At 48.2% G+C, this 18,855-nt stretch overlaps 8 protein-coding genes across 8 annotated transcripts; 4 read left to right on the forward strand and 4 right to left on the reverse strand.

The window, feature by feature from the left end:
• Positions 1-773: 773 nt before the first annotated feature.
• Positions 774-1,664, reverse strand: FPRO_05004 (uncharacterized protein; the record flags this gene model as incomplete). Its single annotated transcript, XM_031230575.1, has 1 exon — positions 774-1,664. The coding sequence occupies one exon, from the start codon at positions 1,662-1,664 to the stop codon at positions 774-776; it is 891 nt and encodes a 296-aa protein (XP_031080698.1).
• Positions 1,665-2,229: 565 nt separating this feature from the next.
• Positions 2,230-3,598, forward strand: FPRO_05005 (uncharacterized protein; the record flags this gene model as incomplete). Its single annotated transcript, XM_031230576.1, has 2 exons — positions 2,230-2,299; positions 2,385-3,598. 2 exons carry the CDS (start codon positions 2,230-2,232, stop codon positions 3,596-3,598), a joined length of 1,284 nt encoding a protein of 427 aa, XP_031080699.1.
• Positions 3,599-5,863: 2,265 nt separating this feature from the next.
• FPRO_05006 (uncharacterized protein) lies at positions 5,864-8,516 on the forward strand (the record flags this gene model as incomplete). Its single annotated transcript, XM_031230577.1, has 5 exons — positions 5,864-5,968; positions 6,867-7,182; positions 7,237-7,433; positions 7,485-7,839; positions 7,873-8,516. The coding sequence occupies 5 exons, from the start codon at positions 5,864-5,866 to the stop codon at positions 8,514-8,516; spliced, it is 1,617 nt and encodes a 538-aa protein (XP_031080700.1).
• Positions 8,517-10,478: 1,962 nt separating this feature from the next.
• FPRO_05007 (putative isp4 protein) lies at positions 10,479-13,231 on the reverse strand (the record flags this gene model as incomplete). The annotated part of the gene is made up of 7 exons (XM_031230578.1): positions 10,479-10,960; positions 11,010-11,224; positions 11,276-11,508; positions 11,563-11,758; positions 11,806-12,027; positions 12,074-12,413; positions 12,460-13,231. The coding sequence occupies 7 exons, from the start codon at positions 13,229-13,231 to the stop codon at positions 10,479-10,481; spliced, it is 2,460 nt and encodes an 819-aa protein (XP_031080701.1).
• Positions 13,232-13,991: 760 nt separating this feature from the next.
• Positions 13,992-15,374, forward strand: FPRO_05008 (putative CEM1-beta-keto-acyl-ACP synthase, mitochondrial; the record flags this gene model as incomplete). Its single annotated transcript, XM_031230579.1, has 3 exons — positions 13,992-14,393; positions 14,442-15,164; positions 15,213-15,374. 3 exons carry the CDS (start codon positions 13,992-13,994, stop codon positions 15,372-15,374), a joined length of 1,287 nt encoding a protein of 428 aa, XP_031080702.1.
• A 261-nt stretch (positions 15,375-15,635) lies between these two features.
• On the forward strand, positions 15,636-16,609 carry FPRO_05009 (uncharacterized protein; the record flags this gene model as incomplete). The annotated part of the gene is made up of 2 exons (XM_031230580.1): positions 15,636-15,993; positions 16,044-16,609. The coding sequence occupies 2 exons, from the start codon at positions 15,636-15,638 to the stop codon at positions 16,607-16,609; spliced, it is 924 nt and encodes a 307-aa protein (XP_031080703.1).
• Positions 16,610-16,786: 177 nt separating this feature from the next.
• On the reverse strand, positions 16,787-17,491 carry FPRO_05010 (uncharacterized protein; the record flags this gene model as incomplete). Its single annotated transcript, XM_031230581.1, has 2 exons — positions 16,787-17,254; positions 17,354-17,491. 2 exons carry the CDS (start codon positions 17,489-17,491, stop codon positions 16,787-16,789), a joined length of 606 nt encoding a protein of 201 aa, XP_031080704.1.
• Positions 17,492-17,773: 282 nt separating this feature from the next.
• Positions 17,774-18,679, reverse strand: FPRO_05011 (uncharacterized protein; the record flags this gene model as incomplete). The annotated part of the gene is made up of 5 exons (XM_031230582.1): positions 17,774-17,846; positions 17,896-18,376; positions 18,429-18,469; positions 18,519-18,597; positions 18,646-18,679. 5 exons carry the CDS (start codon positions 18,677-18,679, stop codon positions 17,774-17,776), a joined length of 708 nt encoding a protein of 235 aa, XP_031080705.1.
• Between the last annotated feature and the right edge of the window lie 176 nt (positions 18,680-18,855).

Raw genomic sequence — 18,855 nt, forward strand, 5'->3', positions numbered from 1 at the left:
AGACGTCAGTGCTGGCGTCAAGTTTGAGGTGATATTTGGTACTGTCAAATTCCTTGTATTTAGAAATATTTGTATATCGACGTCAACTAGCACACCCCTTCTGGCGGTGTCTGATCGAGGTTCATTACACGTCGGTTTCCAAGTCTCGGATATCACGAGGGAAGACAGATATTAGAATGTCACTCACTTACAAGGAGTGATTCATGGACCTTGAAGAACGGCATGTGGATATCTTCAGATCTCATGTTCTGCACGTCGTCCCAGAGGATACTAAGTGTCTTGTATTATCTACTTGATTTTACCCGCACTTGTAACTGTGGATATGTGATAATGCAATCAACCTCGAATATACGTGTTGTGTTCTTGTCCGCCTCGGTCTCAGCCGGTGTAGTGTCAAATTGAGCGATTTGTATATGGCAACACCTTGTAGCAACAGGGAACGTTGCTTTCTTGCAACAGTCCCGCTTGGTTGAGCAGCTTGGATCTTGTGTGCATGACAGATCGGTCGATTTTATCACGAGGTGCGAATATTTCTCTTTCACGAGTGCTCTGGTTGTCCAAACTTACTCGGTTCAATCGTGATCTAATGATCTCTCAGATTGAGATGCTGAATTATCATACAGTACTTATAATATTCTCGGCCCATAGATCATATGTTCTTCATAAATGTTGTATACAATAAAAGTACAGGCTAATGAGACACCCCCAACCCTTGAATAAAACTTGGTGGGTTTTGGTTGAGGTCTTCGTCATGGTCCTCCAGGGTAAGCGACTCATGACTTGATATCCACGAGCTTCTCCAACGTCCTGAAGCCGTCATGAGCAAAGCCCTTGGTCACGTCCACCTTGTAGTTCTTGCCGTCAACTATGATGAAACCAAAGCCCATATCAGTCCACGCAGATTTGACACCGTTAAACATGGCTGCCAGGGTTCGACCCATCCTTCGGAAAGGCATTGTGAAGATGTGCTGCATGTCGAACTCATGTAAGGCCTTTTGCTGCTCCTTCGCCTTCGCCTCCAACTCTACGCGCCTCAGTTGAGGTACATACTCGTCTGGAAGCGAGAAGCGCGTCTTGAGAGCAATATCGCTAACTGGAGCGACAATGACCTTAGGCTTGAGAAATGGGACCATTCTCTTAACAGTGACTTCCAACTGTAATGGTGTGGTGGGAGCGATCTTGGATGCCTGGTACGGAAGAACACGGATCTGTCCAACAATGTTTGGAGTTTTTGCGATCATAAATGTTCCCATGGAAGCGAGTAGGAGATATGCTGTTCCAAACACAATGCCGATCCATTGCGGTACACCTTCAGGCTGCTTTACTACCAAACTCGTAGTAGACCCTGTCCAAGCAAGTAAGAATAGCCCACTCGACCAGCAGCCAAAGTAAAACCAAAAATGTGAGGGACCTTCGTAGAGGACGGTTGGGGTTGGTTTTGAAGCGAGACTCTTGATGAAGGCGTATTTACTAGGTGCCATTTGGGCGGCGGAGGCAGCAGCAGCCCTTGAGGCCGTAGGAGTTCGAGCTGCTTTCACAACAGGTCCTGCAAATCGGAGAACGGAGGTGCTGAAGAAACGGGATCGGAGGAGGACGGACTCGGCACGGGGTGCAAGGAGGGGCCGGAGGCCAGGGAGGCAGAAGCCCCTTGCGAGGCCAGCCATTGCGAGAATTGAGCTCCTCGAAGGTGGAATTGAGAGAAGAGACAACTGGAAATCTCACGGACGGCAGGAATACTTTGGGTTGTTCGGTGGTGCCATCCAGTTGATATTGCTAAATGATTGCTAAATGATAGTGGGCTGAACTTTCAGAAATGAAGCTATTTGGAAATTCTGATCGGTAATAAACCGGCAATAGTTAGTTCCCGATCGGACAACTTTTCGCCGCAACCCGAGGAGATGGCCAAATTCAACGGTTGAGATGGGCTTGATCATGGCATGGGCTTTGTGAAGAACCAACATGTGAAGAAAGTATTTACTCAAAGTAAATAATGAGCTTCTTGAATCAGAACAATTGTCATTAGTCTGTATTCGTCTCCTGCGACCGTAGTAAAGAATAAACGTTGAAGCTCATGTATAAGTCGCGCCAAAAATTTCCAAACTGTCGGACCCACTAATAAGGATATCTCAACAGCTCAATCCCTCAACACCCCGAGGTCGCTCTTACGTGCACCGAAAATCTCCCTCAACCGCCTCATCTCGACTTCTTCACCCTCAATTGAGCTGTGCAATGGCCTCTCTTACAGCAGCATGTAGGGCATCTGCCCGAGCTGTTACTGCTCGGCCCGCTATTGCTCGTGGTACGTTCTGTCCATTTCCTGATGTTGAAAAAGCCCCTCGGACCCTTTTGTCGCGCACCGACTAACACATCATCACCTGCTGTAGGCTTCACCACCTCGACGCGATGCCTCGCCGCTCAGAACTTCACCATGCCCGCCCTCTCGCCGACTATGACCGAGGGTAACATTGCTACATGGAAGGTCAAGGAAGGAGAGGCTTTCAGTGCCGGTGATGTGCTGCTCGAGATAGAGACCGACAAGGCCAGTATGGATGTCGAGGCCCAGGATGATGGTATCATGGTCAAGATCATGGCTGGTGATGGAAGTAAGGCTGTCCAGGTCGGATCACGCATTGGTGTCATTGCTGAGGCCGGCGATGATATCAACTCCCTCGAGATCCCCGCCGACGAACAGGCCAAGGAGCAACCGAAGGAACAGTCCAGCACCCAGGCCCCCAAGGAGAGCACCGCCCCCTCCGAGTCGAACCCCGTGGAGAAGAAGAGCGCAAAGCCTACTGGTAACGATACCTACGAACACAAGTACCCCCTGCTGCCCTCAGTTGGACATCTGATCAAGGAGAAGGGCATCAGTGAGGCCGACCTCAAGAAGATCAAGGGCACTGGTCCTCATGGCCGATTGCTCAAGGGTGATATCCTTGCCTACCTTGGAAGTATCAACCCCGAGACTCCCGCTGCCAACGAGGTCAACTTCAACAACCTGTTCCACCTCGACCTGAGCAACATCAAGGTGGCTACTAAGCCTGCTCCTCCTTCCAAGCCTGTTGAGGAGGCTAAGCCTGAGGCTCCTAAGGCCCCCGTTGTCGAGAACCTCGAAGTTTCCATCCCCATTACTTTATCCAAGGTCGTTGAGGTCCAGAACCGGATTCACGAGACCCTCGGCGTCTTCCTGCCCATCTCGACCTTTGTCGGCCGAGCTGCTGAGGTTGCCAACGACGACCTCCCTCCTACTAAGCGTGCCCCTACCGCCAACGAGCTTTTTGACCAGGTTCTCGGCCTCGATAAGATCAAGGCTGTTAAGGGGGCTCGCGGTGTCTACCTACCCCAGATCTCTGCTGTCCCTCCCACCTCTCTACTCACTCCTCTCTCCCCCGCCCGAAAGCAGACTGACATCATTGACATCCTCGCCGCGCCGAAGAAGTCAGCTCCCAAGCCCGCTACCATCCAGGCCGTCCCTGGTCTGTCCAGCGGCGCCAATGTCTTTACTCTTGTGGTCCCCAAGGCAGAGGAGGAGAGAGCACAAATCTTCCTTGAGCGTTGCAAGGTGATTCTGGAGGAGGAGCCAGGACGACTGGTACTGTGAGCTTACGAAGATTCCCTGTAATATATCGATATTTTTTGCTATAGACAATGGCTAGTAATTGCGCTTGGAACGCACTCTTGGTATTATGTCTACGCCTTTAGTGGTGTTTTGCCAGATAGTCAGAACCACAAATCCAATGATGAAACATGTTTGATGCCGGAGCACATCTCTAATAAACTAGTTCTTTGTGCCATTAGGTTTGGTATATCGTGTTTTTCATGCTGTGTTGAAGAAGTCCTCAAGTCTTTGCAGATGCGAAGTCCTCTGCCGAGAAAGATACTTTAGTAAGTCGGCTTCCCATTACAAGTTCCATGGATAAAGAAGGGCTCCGAAAATGAGACTCTCAAATACCGTCTGCGTAAACTGAGAACCTCGTATGTCCTAACGTTACGGTTCTTGCTGTCTGTCGCCCGATGATGTGTATCCCAGAAAGACAGCATGACAATCATGTGTCCATGGGATTGTTCAATCATTGTGCCTACAAGTCCATCTATACTAGGTACTCCAACAGTCTAAGGTACCTTATTTCATATTGCTGCCATGTAGTTGTCTTCTTATTCACTATACCTTCAAGAAAATCATCGTCTTTCAGCAAAGGAGTAACTAGGCAGCTTCGAGATACGAGATCAGAGGTGCGTAGTGTTGTATACAATCGTTTCTACACTCTCTATTCATCTTGGGCTCCTTTTCAGTAAACGTATCCAAAGAACATCCCTTCGATCTGGTCCACACCATCGGAGCATTGGATCGAACAGATAAGTAGTTCCTGTCTGCAAGGTCAAGCAAACCCACATAAGTTCCCAGGCATCCTTCAATCTTTAGTAATTGATCGGCGTTCGGCTGAAGGCGAGACCATGAAATTAATTCAGCTTTATTGCGGAGTTGAACGGGAAATGCCGAGATGCTAAGGCCCAACTTGGGTTGACTAGATTGTGAACGCATCTCCATATGCCTGCATGTATTGGGTGTATCAGCCACGTACCAACGCCAGCTAAGCTATTGTTGTTTTGAGATGTGTCATGGCCCATAGTAGTGTCTTCAATGGAAGTGATCGTGAGCAATCGTGATCAACAATTCATGCAGGAGGATGAAACAGTCGAAGGCCTCCCTGAGAGGGCTGACCTTTCTTGTCGACTTGCATTAGTGATGCCTCAACTGAAGGAAGCGGGCAAGACTAGGACTGCAATCTATGAATTGGTTGACTAAAGTGGCTGTGGGTTTGTCTCGGGGAATAGGACAGAATCCGCGAACCCGGTCGGCGGACAAGGTTATACAATACATAGAAAATAGCTGGAGAGTGCCGTGGCCTCAGACATATCACTGTAAAAGTTACCAGTCAAGGTCTCGATTGGCGAGGAAAAAACAAGCAAGCGGCTATCTGCACAAGCGTGTTAATACTGGCTGGAGTTGCCCATTCGACCGATGCTAGTGGCGATGAATCAAGTACCCCTGTTTGTTGAAACGCTTAAACTAAGACATGGTGAGGTAAGAGAAGTAGAAGGCGGGATCGGAATGCTCATAGATGAAGATGATGTTGAGATCCTTGCCAGGCTGAGCTTTGAGTTTCAATACCTACCTTAGAGTACCTACCTAAGCTAGGTAGCTAAACAAGTGGATGGATGGATGGATGGATGGATGGATGGATGACTAAGGCGTCCCGAGCCGCATGTAAGTGAAGGAAGGTCGGTTACACAAAGCGACTTTGCCGGCAGCTGATGGTCGTCACGTGGAAGAAGCAAAGTGAATAGACTTCTCTCTTTCCTCCGACTGGACCAGCAAGTTAAACTTCTTCACGATGGACAACCTGGCCAGAGAGAGAAAAGACCACTAGTCTGATACTCGACATAATACGAGAAACAAACAACCAACAGAAATACCAAGACTTTCTGAGTTCCGATTGAGAAAACCACACCCCCAGGATCGATCCATCATCTAGAGCGACGTGTCCCCCACCCAGGACTTCAAACTACCTCGCGTCGCGAGCTTAGAAAAGCCATTATGTTGGACTGTCGCACTAGGATCATAGAGACAGGATTCTTTCCATTCCACAAGGCCCTTCCAATAGCATATACTTGCTTCTTCTGGTCTCAGATCTGCCCCTCCCCTTTACTGCAGGACCTTGCGACCCCAGCCTAAAGCCAATGATATGACTTCGCAGCCAGAAGTTCCAGGATGATCACTCAGACAAGGAGGGCCTTTCAATCAATCACTCCACGTCTACTGTGTACGTCTCAGGACCCCTCTCAGCTCCTGCGGCCATGCGCCATGGAACGCCCATGGGACGCCACAATTGTCTGCTCTACCTCTCCCACCAGCGTCGCTGCTTTTATCTGGTCACATAACATCATACAGCCTGGTTCCGAGCTGTTGGTACGGCTTCTAGTTGGATGACTTGAGTCCCCAGCGTTGGCAAGATGGGTAGAAAGTGTCTGCCGTCCCGCTGTGCTCTCTTGTTAATGTTAAGTGTCATTGCTCCACTGCATGGTCGTTGCATCTCATTTGTAAAATCCAAGGCTGTTTCTCTAGAAGCCTCCTGCCAAGGTAGAGCCCTATATATAAAGCTGTGGCCTCCAACATCTTCGGATCCAATATTGACCAAGACGCCCACCAACCGAGCAAGACCTCCCCGGAGTGAATCTGCAGTTGCGGGAGTCCTCTTTGTCTTTTAGTTTCGTATCTTGAACAGTCTTGGCAGGGCCTGCTGCAGACCTCTCTGGCTGAATCTCACAATTCAGGTACAAGGGCCCTCACAATTAATACGATTGAGTCACCAGCTATCCAGTCGCTTTTGCAACACGCATCAGCTTACATCAATACCACGGGACTCTTCTGCGGAAACAATCTCCTCTGTATAAAGCGACACAAAGATTATCTTCGAAGTGTACCACCTCGACAGTTGTATCTGGCATGACACGACTGAGAGTCCCGGCAGATAAGCGCAGACGAGTTGCGCAGGCCTGTAACGCATGCAGGCAGCGTAAGCAACGTGTAAGAACAAGAGACTATTCCCCTCCTAATTCCGAATCAACTATCTTTATCAATGTACTTTCTTTCCATTCTATCAGCGGACCTCATGGCATCCTTTATTCTTAGCCACAAGCGACTCCTATGCCCTTACCATACGAAGCATGGCCTTGCTAATGTGCAGCTACTCCTGAATGGTTTCCCCTACAGACTCTTACCCCGAAACATCAAGTGTTAGATAGATGACCTGGTCCACAAATAACTGGATGGGAAAGGGTTTACTAACACCTGCTCTATCATACAGTGTGATGGCCTTCGTCCTTGTAAGTATTGTCGAAAACGAAGGGTGGACTGCGAATACAGGAGTCGTACAGACTCAGTATCATCGAGCGAATCTCCTCGTCCGTCATCGAGACAAAGCCCTTATAGAGAGCGCTCTAACCCGCCTGAGCTTTCCGGCACGCTGGATATAGTCCATGATGCACCTATCCAAGAGAACCTCGCAAGATCAGCCACTCCTGAATTTGATTTCAGGTTTCGACTTGTTTCGGTTTCCGGATCCGAAGAGATCCAGATACCTGCGCATACTTGCATGCTGCTAGATTGTCAGAATCGTCTCTGTAAGTCCGTTTGCCATTCTGGAGTGATTTGATTGTTGTTACTAATAGTCCTAGCATTTGTTGGTCGTTCTACTGCTCACTCTTTCATGCACCATATCAGGAACACGATCGAGAAACGTAATGGCCCTTCGGAGTTCACAGGAGATAGCAATTGGAGCGGTCTACCAGAAAGCCTCCCCGTGACCCCTAGGATGCAGTCCTTTCTCCCCCCAAGTACAACTGCGAGTTTGATCGAGTTCTATTTCAACCACGTAAGTCTCTGGATTACTCGAGAGGGGAGAAAGAAACTGATTTCGCAATAGGTACGGAGCTTCATCGATATAGTCAACCCAGAAGCGGTGAGCTTGACCTTGTATCGATTCCAGAATAACCCGAATGAGGTTCAGGGACCCGATCGGTGCATTTTCTATTTGGTTCTAGCAGTGGCGCTCGCCTTGGATTCTGGTGATTCAGCACACTCGTCGAGCCCGGCATTTAAACACCAGCTGTTTGCTATAGCTGAGGGGCTGGCTCACCCAACCCGTACCTTCGAAAAGTCCCAGTACCACGATGACGTCCTCTGGCCCCTCCAAGCTCTCGCTTTGATGTCGTTTTTTATGCTGTCTGTTTCCATGAGAAATCCTGCGTATGAATATTGTGGCAAGTCTCGTCGTACTTGTATGCCAACCAACGAAGCTAACAATAGTTCAGGTCGAGCTGTTCGAGTTGCCTATGCCCTTGGGATTCATCGAGGCCATGAGTCTGAGATCAGTCAGTTCCCCGCCAACGAGGAACTCAGAGTTCTACGAAGAAACGTTTGGAGAAGTCTGTTTATCCTAGACAGATTTCTGGCTGCAACGTTAGGAAGACCGTTCGCCATCGCTGATAACGAATACTCCGAATCCTCCCTTCAGCCACCCAGCCGACCAAGCAGTCCCAGCAAAGTTCCGAAAAGGGACATACTCGACCCGCCTATTGATGCATGTAAAATGATTGGTCATATCGTGAACAACATTTATTCATGTGACAAAGTCGCAATCGAGATTCCCAATCAAATGCTGGGGTACCTAGAAGCTCACCCAAGTTTCCAAGAAGATGGATTCTTCACGACAAGCAGCTTAATGCCGACGGTATCTCAAATTCATGTGCGTTTACTTGGCTTTTACGCCAATATCCTCCTTTGTCGCCCCTTTTTCCTTTTATCCTTCATGGGGATAAACGCCTCAGATGGCATCCAGACACAGGTCAATAGACTGTCTGAAAGATGCGTATCTCAATCACTTCAAGCGGTTGAAATGGTGAAAGGGGGGTTTCATGCCAACCTCTTGCGCCATTCTGACCCCCTTGCTCTGTGAGTCTACTACATATCGTCTGCCTTGAGTATTCGCTTACAAAAGCGCAGCTACGTTTTATTTGAAGCGGCGCTTGTCTTGCTTAGCAGTACTTATGCAAATATCTACGCTCAAAAGGAACACTTGTTGTTGGTGGAAGACGCAATGTTCATCTTGAAAACATGGTACGCCTCGAGTCCTTATGCAGAGCAGTTCGCTTCCAAGTTGGACTTGTTTCGGCATGACGTCGAACGTCAAGAACAAGTGAAAGCTACAAGACAGGCTTCGAGGAGACATACTCACAAAGTCAAACGGGAGCCGATGGCAACTTACGAGCCTAGTCAGTATCGCTCTCCATTCCAGCAAATGCTTCATGGTAGTTTGGTATCCCCGTGCGATAGCCGTCGCGGGTCAGGGACCACAAACCACACGATGGTCAAACAAGAAGCTGGTGGGTATTCGGGCCCATTGGCATCAAGGCTCCTATGCTCACCCACCGACTTCAACATGGATCAATCTCAGTCTTTTGCAGACTATTCACAAAGTTCAAATTTCAGTGATCATAGCATCGACATGGATTAGTCTGCTTTGACGTTTCTTCAAGGTTCAGATTGGACCGGTCCTCGATGGCTTGACAGCCCAGACATACAATGAACCATTCCAAACGGTTCAATTGCAGGATGAACAATAGCTCTACACAGCCAAGCAAGTGAGAGAAGAAGAAAACCTGATGGATGAGAGATTCGGCAGGCAAATGAAAATAGTTCGGCAAAAGCGGATGAGCTTAGCACTTGGCAGAGGAGGAAGGATTGTTAGTGTGCTGGTGGGAGGCAGATGTCAAATACGGTATGTCACTTTAGTCCTAGAAGAGCGTTTTGAGACGTATTTCGGGAACATATGCCATAGATATCAATGGCAATCATGTTTGGGTAGCTGATGTGTCACTCAACACTACAGAATCTCCAAGTTAACAAGCAGTGACTGACTGTTGGCCTGCATTGACTGAATTCCGCTCTTGACCCATACAATGACGACATACGGTGTAGAAGTGATCTACCCCTAGTTTGAGACTTCTGTTGTCATAGTTTTGGTATTAGCAGATACCATTTTGCTTCTTTATCGCACTGTAGTAGCATCAACTGCCTTGTGCTAGGTATATTATGTTGAAAGTCAGTCTACTGCATAATTAGGACTACAAATCAAATGCCTGAGAAAAGATAAGAGACAATAACAACAGGAGCATATGATCTTCAGCACCACTCACCAATACCGATCAGAAACGTGAAACCCGGTGAGTTGAAAAATGACTGGTCGCTGCTCAGCTCTAAATGTACCGTAGGTATGCAATGCAGCTAATACAGTACCAAGACGCTATTTCATTTCAGCTAGGTATCTTCTGCATTGCATGGCGCGTGGATACATCTTGTTGCATAATGTTTGCTTGATACATCATATTCCTTCAACGATTCTAGACTGCAATTTGTTATGCCCGTCCTAGGCTAAAATGACATGCCTGCGCAGTATTGCATGCAGGTTTGCTTGCTAGTATGTACAGTACTCGCAACGAATCATGCGATGCCACAAAAGAGGCAATGTTTGGATTAGTTTCGGTTCCCGGTGCATGGATATATCCCTTCTGCAAGCCACATAACACACGCACGCACGCACTAAATGCAATACTGCGGCACCTTTTCCCGGCAGGCAATGCAATGCAATGTAATGCCGTACAGTCTTGCATATGTCTCAGTTCCTCGACTTGCGGGCGGCGGGCTTATTGTCCATCTGCGCGACAAGCGCCACGTCGAGTCTAACTGGTTGTTGAGTGAATACTTTTGAGATAACTCTAATAAGCATCATGAGTCAAAGATGTCTCTGACTGATAAATTGCATCGAATGGTTCGGTTCTGCAGATGCATCAGCCACCAACAAATTTGCCTAGATATGCACCTCTAGATACAATGTTTCCTCTCATATGCACCTCTTACATCACCAGTTCTCGGGCCCGAATCGCTCTCCATCCGGTACATGAGCTTGTATCGCGGTCCCCTGGACGTCCATCGTCGCAGTGACAATATTGTTCCCCCACCAGCTTGGCGGATCTACACCATGCAGCGTAAAAGCAAAGAAGATGAACAAAGTCGCTAGGGCGAGACCTAGATCGAGAGCTGACGACGTTAGGAAGTTGAGTCTAGTCCACCACCTGAAGTGGCGCTTCTTGATCCAGAACTGGAAGACGAAGCCAACAATGCCCCATGAGAGATAATTCAGCGGCGTTGCAGGCGGGATCGCTCCTGCACCTCCAAATATGAGGGGTGCCATGAGATATCGCACCGGAGACCTCGGCCATCGCTTGGCTAAGACATAGATAACTATTGGTGTAATGGCACCCAAGATGAAGAAGACGAAGAGGCCAGAGTATACCTGACCAGGCGAGAACATGCGCGCAGGGCCTAGAAGGCCCCAGATTACTGATGCTGGGATTTTTAGTAGGTTTCTATCAGTCTTGGCATGACTTACCAGCAAAGAAGACGCGGCCACCAGGACACGTAAAATGATCGACTTGCTGAGGCTCACATACTTGAGGTATGTTTTTCAGGGACAGGTTTAAAACGACGATCTGTATGAAGCACGAGAATGTAGTGGCAACGACTTGAGACAGGAACATGGTTCGAGGGGGGATCTTCATGTAATGTCCGAACTTCAAGTCCGAGACAAAACGAAGTGATTGCGCCCTGCGGTGGGTGTTAGCTAGTTTCTCTCTTTCGATATTTAGAGTGTTTAACATTGTGATAAAACCGTAAGTTTTAAAGATCATGAGCGCTAGAGGTCGGCCTGGCTGAAGATATCCATATATGAACTCTGTCAAGACATTCAAGCCAATCTGAGTGTTTGTAACAGCTTGGATAATGCCTATAGGCAGAGCAAAACCAAAAGAGATGGCTATAGCAAGCAAGAAAGCCCACCAGGAGAGATTGGTTGGGTAGCCTAGTACTGTATAGAACCCTATAAGGAGCATCTACATCATTGTTAATCGACCACACAAGAAGAGGCACGCAGCATCATGACTTACAACAGCAAATAAAGACATATACCACCACGTGGGAGCCTCTTCATACTTTCTCATGAGTTTCATGTGAATGTCAGGCTTCTCGTTTGTGCTGTTTCTCCATTGCTGCCAGATCTGCTTTCCGTTGTGCAGATAGGTGTAAACAACGAGTGACGAGATAGCAGCGAACGATAAGCCGTAAGACATGGCAAAAGTGGTGCTTTTCATGTTAGTCTTGATCATGGTTACTTGAACAACAAATCATACCTAATAAAAAGAGGTGAGTAGTTCTTGTACTCTTCTTCATCCAATGTAAAGTCGTCCATTTTAAGAATCCTTGTAATATTGTACTTTCTTCCCGTATTATCATAAGTTCCAGAGTCACTCATAGGCAAATACTCAGCATACCACGCTCCGCCGTAGTGAAGAAAGGATGATCCTATAACGAAGAATAGAACAACTCCGATGACGGTATTGGCGATGGCGTGCCTTTTCTTGATCAGCTACACCTATCAAGAGTTTCCGTGAGACATACCACGGCGGAATGAGCGGTGAGCCAACGTATCCTGCTATTTGAGTCCAGTCAAAGGTGATGGGAAGAATCGAAACACCTGTCTGCCCTCCGAATAGCTGATTCACAATAGGATTCTGGGGTGCCATCCATGTGGCCACAGCAAAGATACTCAGAAATTGCGCTAGAAAGCCTGGAATGAAGTAGTATACGAATGAGCATGCAGTTACAATGGCGAACCACTTGTACCTGTGCATTCTGCCCCCTATAATGGTAGGATCTGGTGTATCGTTTGTCTCGTACATGGCATTCATAAGAGTTACACCAACAAGATTCTCGGGCCAGATCATGGATGCAGGATAGACTTCTAGGGTTAGTTGAAGGACCGTTGTGGCATAGTGACAACTTGCCTAAGAACTTGCGTAGCATCCCCGCAATGCCATATCCCACAGATTGCGTTGAGATAGTCAGGAGAAGCTGGAACACAAGACCAAAGTCCTGCTTATAAAAGACAACCTGTGCAAGGATGATATCGGTAGCATACGCAACAGAGAATGACACACTGGCCATTACAACGATAATTGCATGCTCCTTGACGTTAAAGGGACCAGGATTCAGAGTCCACGTTATACCAAAAGTGTTGAACTCCCTGTTACTCACGAACTTCGACCAGCCATGACCCATAGGCCACGCAACGACTTGGGCGATGAGAGGCCCAATACTGATGGACGGTTGGCGGAGAGATAGAAGGGTATTCGTGGAAGCCCCTACAACGACGAGAAGCATTCCTATGGTCCAAGCTCTCACAGTATTGCATGGAAGATCTTCGTCGAAGTTTCTTACCGCAGCTCGAACTTCAGGATAAGGGGAGTTTTCTTCCTCTTCGTCGTCTGCATCATCACCGAGCAGTGCTGCTTCATCACCAGACTCTCCTGAGCTCTTTCGTCGCGTCTCATACTCCTGGGGTAGATTTGGGTCCATAAGCATCTCGTATTCCGAACCGGCGTCGTCATCATTTCGCGCTCCGGAGGAGGCTGCCCACTCATGGAGGCGATGCTTAAGGTTCTCATTTGATGAGTCCTCAATCTCAAGAGACGTGGATAAGCGTCCACTAGGACCTCCTATACTTTGGCCAACCGCTTCGGCTGGTAATACCGGCCCTAGCTTCTTGTTCTTTGGCATTGTAAGATTTGGCTCTTCTCACCCGGGGTTATCGGAAAGGGGGCTATAGTAATTTACAGCTCATCTAGTTCTTTAGTCAATTCAGAGATTCTAAATACCACATTAGTATCTCAAAGGCATTGCACTTTGTGGTATGAACTCACTCTTGGTCTCAAGTCCAAGATCCTAGACAGAGAACGAGCGTGGTTGAGGTCGAGCTAGAACATGTATTCTTCCTTATCTACACAGAGAATGGGCGTATCTGAGCTGAGTATAAGAGTTTCTGAATGCTCGAGACTCGAGGTGTCGTTGAAGTCGTGTCGTTATATGAAGGAACTGTCCTTTTGTTTGTACTACTTTGTGGCGTCTATTGAGGCTCGGGTCTTCTCATATGCCTGTCAGCAAACAAAAATTGACAACAGTACAAGCTGTTGGTTCAGCACCAAACAATCAAAGGAACAAATCCTCCAAATAATCCTAAGAAGGTAAGAGATCTGCTCAGGAGGATGTTGTCCAAGATAAGGTTCGGGAGGATTCCCGTTCAACTTATGAGAGGTACCTCAGACATGCCCCTGTATCAAGATGGCACTAAGCCTGACACGGAAATTCCACTTCTGTTTGGATCAAATAATCCATCGATTTTATACAACATCAGCTCCGCCATCCGTCTTATAATCACTTGGACCTGTATAAATTCACTTGATTTGTATCAGGTTTCTATGCGACTCAACTGAACCCTTGTGAATCTCATTCAAGACCTGCTACTCGGAATGAGTTTATGATGCGTCGCGTCGTAGTGACAGGCCTTGGAGCCATCACGCCCTTGGGAGTCGGCGTAAGGCGAACATGGACTCGTCTTATTAACAACGAATGCGGAATCGTCAGCGTCGCAGATCTCCAGCCCCAGGCACGATGGAAAGAGTTGACGAGCACAGTCTCTGGGTTAGTGCCCAGTGGTGATGGAGAAGGACGATGGAGGGCATCAGATTGGGTCAATACAAATGAGCAGCGACGAATGTCAAAATTTACACAATATGCCATCGCAGCTAGCGACATGGCTCTTAGGGACTCTGGGTGGGAACCGAAGAACGCAGAGCAGCAGGAGGCTACAGGTGTCTGCCTTGGAAGCGGTATTGGAAATCTAGACGAGATTTACGAGACCAGTTTAGTGCACCATCAAGACGTGAGAAGTCATTCGGTTATTGTCGAACCTATGCTAAATATGTGACAGGGCTACAAGAAGGTGTCCCCGTTATTTGTTCCCAAGATTCTTATTAATATGGCCGCCGGCCATGTGGCCATGAAATACGGCTTCCAGGGCCCCAACCACACGGCCACCACGGCCTGCACGACTGGCGCACACTCAATCGGAGATGCAGCACGGTTTATAACCATGGGAGACGCCGATGTTATGGTCGCCGGTGGTTCGGAATCATGTATCCATCCCTTGACTTTCGCTGGCTTCGGCAGAGCGAGATCCCTGTCCACAGCGTACAACAACAATCCTACAGCAAGCTGCCGTCCGTTTGATGCTGACCGCAATGGCTTCGTTGTTTCTGAAGGTGCTGCGATGGTGGTTCTCGAAGAATTAGAGCATGCCAAAGCACGGGGAGCCCATATATATGCTGAAATCAAGGGTTACGGATGCAGTGGTGATGCTCACCATATGACAGCACCACGGGAGGATGGCCATGGTGCATATCTTGCTATGAAGAAAGCACTCAAAAGTGCAGGCATCAAGCCTTCACAGGTCGACTACATCAACGCACACGCGACGGCAACTCATGTTGGCGATATAGCGGAAACGTCGGCCATAAAACGGATCATGCTGGGCGAAGAGGGACACCAGAAAGAGTCGGATGTCACAGTCAGCAGCACCAAGGGCGCAGTCGGACATTTGCTGGGTGCCGCTGGAGCTATTGAGGCTTTGTTTTGCATCCTAGCCATTCACGAGGTATGTGACCTCCGCAGCGGTGAGGACGCATTCACTAACTATTCCTAGGGTGTTGTACCAGCAACATTAAACCTACAGAAGCCAGATGTTGGAGCTGCCTTCAATTTTGTGCCAAATGAAGCACACGAGAAGACGGTTCGTGTAGCTGTATCCAACAGCTTTGGCTTTGGCGGTACAAATAGCTCATTGTTATTTTCCAAATATCAATGATGCTAACATAAATTGTAAAATAGCTGTATAACTATTGTATTTCTGCTGATCAAATTCCTCCTTATTCTCTGGTTGATACAGAGCACAGTAGATACAGTGCATTTCGCACCATGCTACCGACAGCCGAACCAGTCACAAAATTTCAGATTCAACTTACTAGCTTAGGATCCAAGGGTCCATGACGATAACACTCCAAGTGCCTCTCATCCCGCCTTGCCCAGGCCCTTCACGCCGAATTTCCGTACTGAACATACTCTCACAATGAGCATGGCCTGCGAGACATGTAGAACCCAGGCCCGGGCCGTCCTCCGGGCTGCAATGCGAGCCGGCGCATCACGAGCCGCTGCACCGACAACGAGGAATTTCCTTCCACCCGCTGCGGTTGTTACTCGTCGACATTTCAGCAACACGAGTTCGAGGAGCCTCCTCAAGGGTATTGGAAAGTCTATGGCGGAGCCGTATCGTGTGTTGGGTGCGACAGAGCAGCTTTTCAAGGCTTCAGCGAAGGCGGCGGATTATCACATCACTGAGAAGGAGAGAAAAGATGATCAGGTGCAGCTTGCAGAGGATGGTGAAGAGATTGGGCATTCTCTGAACCCTGATAGTCCCTGGCATCACAGTACGTCTCTCAACAATCTCAAAGAACTCGTCCCGTGCTAACTTTCACAGCCTTCAAACTTCCTCCAACCTTCAGCACCTGGTCCCATGTAACCATGCTTCACCTCTACCTAATCAACACCCGAATACGTTGCTTCGACCGCGAGGGCTTCCAAAACTGGCAGCACCAGCTCACAGATCACTTCTTCTTCGAGTGCGAGAAGAAGATGCACATCGACCACCACATCACGTCGAGCGCCCTCCGCCAGCGATACCTCAAGGACATTTTCGTTCAGTGGCGTGGTCTTCTGCTAGCATATGACGAGGGCCTCATCAAGGGCGATGCGATGCTAGCAAGCGCCATCTGGCGAAACCTGTTCAAGGGCTCTGCTGATGCGGATCCTAGAGCTCTTCTTGCTATTGTGGGCTGGATGAGATCGACACTGTTACAGTTTGAGGCTGTTTCGGATAATAACCTTCCTGCGCAATTACCGGTGATTATGGCCAAGCCAGTGGACGTGTTCTGGACGAGATTGGAGAAGCAACTTGGCGGCCAGCAGGAGGATAGTCTTCCTGCTAAGGAGGTGAAGGAGGAGCCTGTATCAACAGAAGAGACAGCCAAGGTTTCAGCGAACTAGAGCGCGGAAGGAAGATTTGTACTATCAGATGGATGTATGGGTTACATGACAAAAAAAAAATAGAACGGGAGGGCTGTATGAATAGGGCATTGGGTGACGGTCTTATATGAATAATTCCCTGATGATATTCCACCTCATATATATGTCCATTTGTTGTGATTATCTCTGTATGGTCAACTAATCACGCTTCTCCCACATTTGAAACTCATACTTTGTGCCAGCCTCTTCTTGACCACCCTCTTCAATTTCTTCACCTGTCCACTCCTGCAATTCCTCTCTAGACTTTCTCTCCCATGATTTATCCTTTAAGTCGACAGGAAAGAAGGTATCGCATTCATAATCACGTTCAATACTCGTGAGGAGGATCCGTCGCGCTTCTGGCAGTCTGAGAGCGGCGTCATAGATCTGCGCACCACCGATGACGAAAATTCGACCGACGTCGCTATGAGTGCGGGCGTATTGAAGAGCAAGCTCAAGAGACTGAACTCTTATGGGTTCAGAGGGTTCCACTGTTTCGGGGAGCTTTGAGGGTGCGGAGCGGGATATGACAATGTTGAGACGGTCTTTGAGAGGGCGGAATTTGGTGGGGATTGAGTCCCAGGTTTTGCGACCCATGATGACTGCGTTGATAGAGGATGAGAGAGCCTTGGTCGAGTCAGTGCGTGACTCTCGTAGTCTCTTCGATACAGCGATAACACAGCGATGTATAGTTAGCAAGGTAAGGAAGGGCAATGTATACTATACCTGTGGTGGCACCCGAGTTGTGACGCGCGCAAAGTACTTCATCTCTTTGCGTAGGCCCTGCCAGGGCATTGTGCCATGGAGGCCAATGCCCATGTTGCGAGTGGCCGCGACTATGAGATTCAGTTCGAGAGACTGCATTGCTCAAGATGTTGATGATGGATCTGTGAGGTTAGAGGTGGAGGTTTGATGATGCTTAAGTTGAGTGGATTTGTTTGTGTGACTAATGACGCCTGAGACATGACATGACGATGTATCACGGATTTATTCTACATCTTTCACTCTTCTTACGCTTGGAAGTAATAAGTCGCGTTTCGTTTCATCTGCAATAAATTCCGTCTTCATTGCTGGTACAAATCCAGTTCCAGGCTTATGATTTCTTTCTGTTAACCACCAAGCTTATCTACCTAGGTAGGCCTACCCTCACAACTTTGACGGAGGCAAAATCTCAACATCCTTGAAAGGTACCCCCAGAAACCGGTAAATATGATTGAATCTGTCAAGTCAGTCTCTGTTTTCTCTCCTTTACTACAACGACGACTTACCTGTCACTTCCAAAGAAAGCCTCCGACTCGCCATCATCGCGGGTCACAATCAACCAAGGAGCTCCAAAAGCGCCCTTCTGAACCGCTTCACCAGTAAGATCTTTGACCCTCTCCTTCATGCTCTCTCTCCCATTCATAATCTTCTCAACATCTTCATCGGAGAACAGCTTCTTGCCAGACCCTCCATCAAGCTCATCGGTTGCTTCTTTGAGAGCTGCAATGAGCTTCTCGTCCTCGGCAAGATTGACATGAGGAGGCAGCCAGATCTTGTGGAAGAGGTACCGGATTGCAGCGAGATAAGTTGACTCTGGGTAGTTCTCCTTGATAAAGTGTAAGGCGCGGAGAGGTGACACGGTCTTTGCGATGGCAACAATATCGGGTGGCGAGCCTTGATAGGGAACTCCAAGACGCTCAGCAGCGCGGAATGAATCTCTAGCAAGATATTTCCCCTTGGCTTTGAGAACCCATGGAGGACGGTTGCCTAAATCTATGTAAGAAGAAGTTGTGGTATTCGGTTCAATATAGTTAGTTACCTGATGTCTGCATAATGCCACCCAAAAAGACAGGGATGAAGCTATAAAAGTCAGCGATTTGCTCAAAGATGTGGATAGCCATGAACATACTTCACTTGTACTCCATGAGCAGCAAGTTTGCTCATGTTCTGCCTCAAGTCCGCATATCCTACATAACTGTAGAATGACACTGTTACATATCAGTGCTGTCCGGGAATAGAGACGTTGGGCTTCTCACCAATGTCGAGGTAGCAGTCGATACGTCCACCCATTTTAGCACAACACTTCTTTCTGACGTTATTCGATGAGTAGATGACGAGATTTGTATCCGTGCTTGCAGGTACACACATAAATACATACATTTCCAAGGTGGAGGGTGCTTTATTAAACGGATCTCGGCCCCCCGGTCCATGTGGGGTCTTCCCCCGTGCCGAGGCTCGGGGAAGGT

Source organism: Fusarium proliferatum (assembly GCF_900067095.1).
Source record: "Fusarium proliferatum ET1 genome assembly, contig: FPRO_scaffold004, whole genome shotgun sequence".
Lineage (NCBI taxonomy): Eukaryota > Fungi > Ascomycota > Sordariomycetes > Hypocreales > Nectriaceae > Fusarium > Fusarium proliferatum.